This window comes from Pelmatolapia mariae, linkage group LG10_11, assembly GCF_036321145.2.
Source record: "Pelmatolapia mariae isolate MD_Pm_ZW linkage group LG10_11, Pm_UMD_F_2, whole genome shotgun sequence".
Taxonomy (NCBI): Eukaryota; Metazoa; Chordata; class Actinopteri; order Cichliformes; family Cichlidae; genus Pelmatolapia; species Pelmatolapia mariae.
The window spans coordinates 75040696-75049471 of NC_086236.1; the positions used below are offsets into that span (position 1 = coordinate 75040696).

The 8776-nt window shown below is 44.0% G+C and overlaps 1 protein-coding gene across 3 annotated transcripts; it reads right to left on the reverse strand.

Annotated features, from left to right (window-relative positions):
• Positions 1-5320: 5320 nt before the first annotated feature.
• polr3glb (RNA polymerase III subunit GL b) lies at positions 5321-8627 on the reverse strand. Of its 3 annotated transcripts, none has more exons than XM_063486133.1 (8): positions 8429-8627; positions 7459-7611; positions 6859-6988; positions 6695-6763; positions 6383-6439; positions 6200-6288; positions 5846-5965; positions 5321-5568 (listed from the first exon to the last, which is right to left on the reverse strand). In XM_063486133.1, the coding sequence occupies exons 2-8, from the start codon at positions 7561-7563 to the stop codon at positions 5482-5484; spliced, it is 657 nt and encodes a 218-aa protein (XP_063342203.1). In that variant the 5' UTR covers positions 7564-7611; positions 8429-8627; the 3' UTR covers positions 5321-5481. The 3 variants fall into 3 exon arrangements, with proteins under 3 accessions (XP_063342203.1, XP_063342200.1, XP_063342201.1); XM_063486130.1 differs by having other exon boundaries at positions 6674-6763; XM_063486131.1 differs by lacking the exon at positions 8429-8627 and adding an exon at positions 8319-8428 and having other exon boundaries at positions 6674-6763.
• Between the last annotated feature and the right edge of the window lie 149 nt (positions 8628-8776).

Here is an 8776-nt window from a genome sequence, read left to right on the forward strand (position 1 = left end):
CCAGATTCAAATTGAATTTAATTGAATCGAATCGTGGATCGAATCGATTCGGGACCTTGTGAATCGGAAACGAATCGATTCTAGAAATCAGTGACGATACCCAGCCCTAGTGTACACCTGGTTTATACACCTGACGTTGTTCCAGAGCACGACAGAGTCCAGGGACACATCATTCACCTGCACTGTAATCCGTGCAGTGACTCCCAAACTGTGGGCCGTAATGGTGAGAGAGACATCAGGCTGGTACAGGTGGAGCTGGATTAGTCCTCAGCTGCACCGCAGCATGTGCCGATCACTAAACGCTACACTTTACCTGCTAGCAGTTGCTGTGTCCGAATTCAGGGGAAGGATGCTCATAAGGACACTACCTACCTACGTCACAAGGTAGTGTCCTTAGACGGACAGGTAGTCAGGAAGTGCATGTGATTCTTTATTAGACTGTGTCTATTTTGTTTTTTTATACGAAACCCCCTGACATTGTGTTTGCTATTTTGTATCTGTATATCTGTATTTTGTGCTTTGTCAATAAAGCGTATTCAAAAAACAAAAAAAAAAAAAGGTAGTCAGGAAGTGAGCGGCTGTGGACAGCCCCCTTTTTTTCTCCATAGAAACTTTATTGAACAAACAATGAGTACCAACATAACAGATGGGCTGTGGACAGCCGCCTAGCCTTCAACTCCGCCCTTACTTGCGTGTTTTTCCGGTCGCTAGCGCCACAGCGCGAAAACTTTAAAATGGACCCAGAAATGTTTGGATAATTTTAATTCTGGAGGAGCTAGAAAAACCTTATCGTCGTTGGCCGCACGTTTTGTACCTTAGGCTCATCAGAGACAATCATATCCAGGTAAAATAATTTCCTTTAATCTACACACATTTAGGAATTACTGAGATATTTACACGGATAATTGAATTATTGCCGGCGTTGTGCCAAAAAAGTGTTCGCCTGCCAAAACTGATTTCCAATGTTTCCGTGTGTAATATGTGTAATATCTTTATGTATGTTGGTAAATAGACTTCGGTGAACATGGTTTACTAAGGGGTTTTATATATACAATAATTACCTGTTGTTCAAGTATCTTTATAACTCTGGTTACAGTTGATATATTTGTTGCGCTGTCTGCTGTCCTCTTGGCCAGATTACTCTTAAAAAATAAATTTCTAATGTCAACAAGATTGTTTGTGAACTGGATAAATAAAGGATATATAAAAGTCACTGCCAAAAACTGATTGCAGCTTCAACCTTGTTACAGGAATGTTGCTGGTAAGTAAGTAAAACTTTATTTATACAGCACCTTTCAAGATAAAAATCACAAAGTGCTTCACAGAAGCTAAAACCTAAAAATAAAAATCAACCAAAAGCAAGTTTAAAAAGATGAGTTTTTAGCTGTTTTTTAAAAGCGACCACTGAGTCCACAGATCTCAGGCTCAAAGGGAGAGAGTTCCACAATCTGGGGGCCACAGTTACAAAAGCTTTGTCGCCTTTTGTTTTCAGCCTCGTGTGCTGGACAGCCAGCAAGCCCTGGTCACATGACCTCAGGCACCTGCTGGGAATGTATGGATGTAAAAGTTCACTTATATATGTTGGTGCTTGTCCATGCAGAGCCCTGAAAGTCAAGGTCAAAACCTTAAACTGGATTCTGAATTTAACGGGGAGCCAGTGCAGCTGAATCAGCAGGGGTGTGACATGGGAAAACTTGGAGGACTTGGTCAGAAGCTTTGCAGCAGCGTTCTGAACAACTTGCAGATGCTCCAAAGAGGCTTTACATAAACAAGTAAACAAAGAATTACAATAGTCCAGACGAGATGAAACAAATGCATGAATGACAATTTCTAATTCGGAGCGCGATACAATGGAACTCAGCTTAGCAATGTTTCTCAAGTGATAAAAACAGGAGCGAACCAGAGATTTTACATGGGCATCCAAAGTCAGAGCTGAGTCAATACTAACACCAAGGCTCCTGATAGACGGTTTTGCAAATGTAGCAAGTGGACCCAAGTTTTCCATAACACTAGGTACAAAATTTTTAGGAGCACAAACAAGAACTTCAGTCTTCTCCTCATTTAGTTGAAGAAAGTTTCCAGCCATCCAACATCTAATGGAGTCTATGCACTTATGCAAAATCTGTAGCTTGGAAACATCATGGGACTTAAAGGAGATATATAACTGAATATCATCTGCATAGCAGTGATACGAAATGTCCTTAAAAGTGCTCAATAAGTGTTGAAGAGGAAGTAAATACAGTAAGAACAATAAAGGCCCCAAAACTGAACCTTGTGGCACACCATAGGCAAGAAAAGTAGAAGAGGAACTGTACTTAGAGGTAGCCACAGAAAAGGATCGTTCATGCAAATAGGATTCAAACCAGTCCAAAGCAGCCCCTGATATACCCACCCAGTGTCTCAGCCTATCTAGCAGAATATGATGGTCCACAGTATCAAAGGCGGAGGTGGCTCAAAGTGACTTGATATCATTAATGAGGGAAACATTTGACATGTTTCACGTATTATAGACCAACAAGTTATTCATAGCAGGTTAAATACGAGCAATCAGTTTAGGGCAAAAACCGGAAATCATTTTTTGCCACAACATCGGTCATTCTTACACATGTACTGTATCATATAAAATATATAAACTAAATATCATTGAAACGTATAGAATCTAATCTTTTGTTTGTTTTTTTTACATAGCACTTTATCAAACTGTTGTCTGCTACAGAGTTACAAGTATTATACTAATAATGTAGCATCCACCATCTCCTGCTTGCATATTTCTGAAAACATCTTAGTGGTGCGGCAGCCACGAGTGAGCCCTGCAAACCCTGTGGATGGACGATGCAGTGGACAGTGGGAGGAAGCATCCTAAAGCTCTTTGCAGACCACCCTGTGTGATTCTCCACTCGCCGACCAGAAAAGACAAACCGCAGGTCTCAGTTGCACCTCATCCATGTCTGATCTTGCTCGGGCAGATTCAGCAACACTGTCAGAGACTTCCTGTAATCTATTACAGTTGTTAAAGAAACGGTCCAGGAACAGGTCACTCAGGTTAATCCTGTGTGAACAACTGAAAATATTGTTTTTCCATCTTTACATACTGTGTATTTAAAATATTCTTGTTTAATTGTTATTGTTATTTACTTTATTGCTATCAAATAAATATCCATGCAATACTGTTCAAAGTTAGCGTTATATTCATACATGTTAAAAATGCCTGTAAATCAGACTAGATGTAAATTGTTCGAATCAATTTATTAATAACATAAAACCTTTAAACTAATGTAACACATGTAACAAGGTAACAAATATATTCAAATAAATAAATTTCTCAATACAAAACTCATTTGGGAACTAATCTTTCTAGAAGTGAAAACAGTCTGTCCATCCTCTCCTCTGCCTCTCTTTGCTGCCTCATGTCCTCTCTGATGAGGTCTAGCAGCTCATCATCTCTTTTCCTCTTTCTCCCTGTCGTAGGTGGCTGAGCCGCTTCATCATCGCTGTCGTTTTGGTCACCCACTGTTGTGCTTGGCCCTGGAGTGTCCTCAGGGAGAGAGGACATTTGGACAAGAGGCTTAATGGAAGGCATCTGTCCTATCACCTCATCCATGAGGGCAAACCAGGGCCAAGTAGCAGCAGTGGGCTTCCCACTGACCCCCTCTCCTGAGCCTGGATACTTGCAATCCTAAAGGCAGAGGAAATCAAAAATGACAGCAGGCAAATAAAAACACCACAACAACTCTTAGTAATTGCACATTTATTAACTTGTGTTCTTAAGAATTATCTTCTTGATAACACACATACGTACTTTGTATTCTTTAAAGTTATCTCATGTCTTCTGGCCTGCAGGGGGTGACTTTCCCCTGCAGGCCCATCTTCTCCAGAATTGTCCTGATCACACACAACAAATAAGAGAAGAAAGGAAACCATGGCAACTATGTTAATCCCTAAATCCCAAAGTGTTCACAGCAGAACACCAGAGGAACACCGTCTGGACATCACAGGTTCTGTACAGCAGCGGTCCGTGAGTCGTTTGGTACCGCTGCGAGAGTTGAGGCTCCGCTGTGAAATTTATGGTTTTCAGGGGTTTTATCGTTAACTCTGTTTCCCTGAGTCTTTCCCTTGTTGTAGCTGTGTGTCTTATTTTGAAAGAAATATTTACACATTACCATAGCGACCAGAGAGCATTAAGCGGCAGAGAGGAGGATGTTACTCTCAATATTGGCGCATTTTCAGGAGGACGCTGCTAATAAAGTTACACAATTACACAGTACAGTCACGTTTATTATTATATTTACAAAATACCACAGTTTTTGTCTTGGTCGGATCATTTTATGTGGTTGTATTTATCCGCGATACCTTAAAGGCCGCTCCGTGTCTGACATAAACCGGTCTGTGGCGTAAAAAAGGTTTGGGGTTGAGGGTTAATAGGACCGCACTCATATGAATATGATGTGTAAACTGATTTATTCTTGTACCTCCACGCCGTAGCGGCCCAATTCTTCACCCCAGTGAAGAGGTGACCGTTTTCTCCTTTTTAATAAATGAAGCCGTTTGGTCTTTGTTCCCCACAACATATCACCAATTCGAAAAAATCCAAATTAGCTGTATGTAAGCGTCAATACATGAAAAACCGCGGGACCCACCATACAAGCTGGTTTACGGTTATTTAAATAAAAGAAACATGTCTATGCAGATGCCCAAAGCTTAACAACACGACCACTATAACAATTTAACTTTTGTACAACCAGATTTTCATATACTTACATTTGAAAGTGTTTTCCTCTCCTGCTTCGACCACCATCGTTATCAGAAACAAATCTCCTCTATGACCCGCAATGAATCCTGGGATATGGTAGGACACGAAGGATACATCGGACCCATCCTTAAAATTTGGGGAAAAGTAGGACGCATATGTCGCCACATTTTGAGCACTCTTTGAATTCGGACAGCCTTCGTCGCGTCGCTGTGACGTCATTGCCTCCAAATATGGCATTGAAGCGTCCTCCCTCTGAATTCGGACACAGCAAGTGACTCATGGTGAAAGCAGCCATTCATCTGACCTGTCTCTCCTTTCCTAATGACGATGTCCCTCCTTCTATTTTGATACGACGCTCCTCCACAGCTGTGCACGTCCTCTGACTGTGAGGCCTGGGTACTAGATGTTACTAGATGCTGTTGTTGTTGTTGCTGTGTGTTACTAGTTTTTGTTTTACCACAGGCACGAGTGTAACAACGGTCCTCCTCAGACCAGCTGCTGCTTCCTGTCACGATCAGCTGGTTCCAGGAGGAACGTTCCCTAAAACGCTTACAGAGCGTGTGTGAGACGTGTTGTTGACACGATTTTATTGATCCAGCAGCAGAAAATAAAACCGATTACATTTTGTACAAAAGTTTAAAAACATTCAGAAAAAGTCTCCTCATCATCATCATCACTGTCGTTGGTCAGACCGCAGGAACATGTGACTGGAAGTCGTGTGTGCTGGTGCTTTAGTAAATAGCCTCGTCCATGTTGTCATCGCTGTCGCCGCCAAAATCCTCGCCGTTATCAAAGTATGACATGATGTAATCCGTCTCCTGCGGCGCCAAGAAAACATCAGTTAGAGCCTCAGAAAATCCACGAGATCAATCCCATGTTATTAATAGATTAAACCCAGATTGGTTTCTGATTGGCTGCATTTCAAACCAGTTAATCCCAGTTTAGAGCAGAAGACATCCTGCAGGTGTGATTATAACAGGAAGTCCCAGTGACATCACTGAAGATGAGATTAACTACCTTTAGAGATTATCTGGGATTATTTGGTTACACCCTCGTTAGAGGAGCGTTTGAATAAACTGATCGATCTGGTCTCACCTCCTCGAACTCCTCTTCATCGTACTCCTCCTCTGCCTCTGCCTCCTCCTCCTCCTGCTTCTTCTTTGTCTCTCCCTCCTCGTCCTCTGACGTCTCCTGCTCCTCCTTCTTCTCCAGGCTCTGGCACAGTTAAGGTGGGCTCGTTAGTTTAAGGTGGAACCAGCAGGAAGCCGAAAGTAAACTTGGATCAATAAAACCCAACTCTGTGACACTTTATTAGGAACACCTTCAAACTGAATTAACGTTACAATTTTTTTTTTTTTTTTAAACATCAAACGCTGCACGCAGCTCACAGAAACAACCAAACTCAGAAATGTGGAACGTGACTGACAGCGAGACTAAATCCAGACTCACCTCCAGTTTGAGCAGCACCTCCTCTTTATCCTTCACACCCTTCTTCTTCATCTGAGGAGGAGGAGGAGACTGAACGGCGGCCGATACACCTGAACACACACACAGCACACCGGTAAACACTGGACCATCACCTGATTACACGGAGTGTAATCAGAGTGCAGAGTGTAATCAGAGTGTACTGACTGTCTCTGGCAGGTTTCCTGACGTGGACTCGGAGCTCTCTGGGGAATCTCTTCCAGTCTGGAAAACAAGGAGTGGTTAACAGCACTGTGTACTGTTACTGTGTACTGTTACTGTGCAGTATTACTGTATAGTATGACTGTGTACTGCTACTGCATCCTGTATTTATATTTATTTTATACCTGAAAATTTTTATCCCAAATTCTTCTACTGAGCATGTGCAGAAATTCACCTGGTTTCTGATTGGATAAATCCTGAAAAAACAGTGAATGCTGCTGGTTTTTGATTGGTCACCTGCTGTGGGCGGAGCCTCACCTGGAGCCCAGTCCAGCAGCTTGTCCATCTGCTCGCTCCTGTTGTACTTATCAGAGTAACGCTCCACATCTGGACAGGAAACAGGAAGCACAGGTGAGACTTTCAAAATAAAGCTGCAAAACATCAGCCGAAAGACGAGCCAAGCGTGACGTGTGACCTCTGACCTCTGTGAGTCACCAGCGGCTGGATGAAGCAGGGCAGATTCCTCATGGCGCCTCTGAAATCCTGCTTCAGGGCCAACAGATACTCCGCCTCCTCCCCGCCTGTCAGGGGGAGGGGCTTCTGCTCCATCACCTTGACGACAGCAAGGCATTAACTCCATGTTCCAGCATGCATTGCTTTCACCACTTTAATGACTTCATTTCAGACTTAAATTACAGCTTGTCTGTGTGCATTGATCAGATTATTGATCAGTGAAAGACAGACCTCTGTCAAACTCCTGAACACATCAATAATCAATAATCTGAGAGGACAGGAAGCTAAGTGTTGCGATAACATGCGGCTCAGATTGTGGTGTTTGTAACCTTGTAACCAAAATATCCGAAAATGTTATGTTTGTGTATAGATGAGGATTTGTGTGTTTGTTGTGCCTGCGGGTCTTTGTATCTGCAAACAGACCTTAAAAATAAATAAGTTGTAACTTGTGTGTTTGTAAAACATATTTACACAACTACAACGTCTGAGTTACAAGTGACATCATTAGGTCACATCTAGTCTGATGCTGATCTCCCCCCCCCTCTGAGTGGTGCAGGTGAGTCTCTTACAGGAAACACAGGTGTGGGCTGCTGCACCGATGGAGGTGGAGCATCTCCTTTGACTGTTTCCATAGTGAAACTTAGCGTCCTCTGGCCCCGCCCACGTGCTGCCATCGCCGCTCGGATGGGTCACACAGATCCTCTCAGCAGTTAGAGCAGAACCTGGATCAGAACCAACGGAACACAATTAGAACTCCACCCCTCTCCAAAACACGCGAGGCTGAAGTGGAGGCGGGGCTAACAGTGTGAGTGAGTGTGTGTGTGTGTGTGTGTGTGGGGGGGGTGATGTCTGCAAACAAACGTTTGAGGACCATCCTGTCACATGTCTGTTGACAGGACGGTCCTCTGCTTCGTCGATGAGACACACACCTGCCTCAGGATCACACCTGAGAGGAACAAACTCCGCCTACTGGCTCAGGTGTTCCAGTCTACCTGGACATCGTGCTCATTTAGCTCCTCTGCATGTTACACACGTTTGTCGGCAACAGCAGAACTGACCCAAAGATTAAAGACAGTACCACCCGACCTGTACCTGTCCTCTGCCTGCACTTACCTGTTCACACGTCAACTGGTGATCATGTGATCAGGAATGTCTTTAACTCGATGCTCAGGTCAGGTTAACGTGTTTAGTCTGTCACGTGTATCGGGGTGAGACGCTACATGACTGATGATTTGCGTGACTTTAACGTTTTCTTCAGTTCACAGGTGACACACTCATCCGCAATGAGAGCTTCAAGTAAACCCGACTAACCGGATTAAAAAGCAAAACGAATGAAAACAGATAAACAGCACATTATGTGCATGTCATGTCCTTCTGTGTGTATGGAGACAGAGAGCGAGGCCAATCACGGTGCGGGGACAGTCCACACCTGGACACCTGGTGAGGCGGACCTCCAGCAGCGGGTTGTAGCTGTTAGCCGCTGTTAGCATGTGTTAGCAGTGTTAGCTGTTAGCAGCGGTGTTAGCGGAGCTCCCTAACCGTCAGTGCGCCTCTCTCTGCAGCCTCAGTCCGTCCCGTCGCGCCTTCTGACTCCGCTCTCTCTCATCTCTTCCTCGGGTCTCTGTCGGAGCAGCTGTCCTGGTTCTATGCGCTAAAACATCTGTTCACATCTGTTTACGTGCTGCTCCGCGCCATCACAGCTTCTTCTTTTTCTGCGGTGTGCTGCTGCTTCGGTCCGCCATCGCCACCTGCAGGTCAGAAGTGTTTCCGACGGTTTATCTCAGGCGTCTCAAACCCCCTGCACAGGGGCCTCTTCCGGCCCGTGTCACCTCCAGTTCCGGACCATAGATTCATGTAAAACATATAATGCTGTTTGGTCCTGGAAGT

What these genes read in the sequence shown, in the direction of transcription:
- polr3glb (XM_063486130.1), bottom strand. Translation starts at nt 7,563, where the DNA reads ATGGCAGCACGTGGGCGGGGCCAGAGGACGCTAAGTTTCACTATGGAA. An exon ending in GCCGCTGGTGACTCACAGAG is followed by an intron (nt 6,764 to 6,858) that starts GTCAGAGGTCAC and finishes TTTCCTGTCCAG; the next exon opens with ATGTGGAGCGTTACTCTGAT. An exon ending in TGAGGCTCCGCCCACAGCAG is followed by an intron (nt 6,440 to 6,673) that starts GTGACCAATCAA and finishes CTTGTTTTCCAG; the next exon opens with ACTGGAAGAGATTCCCCAGA.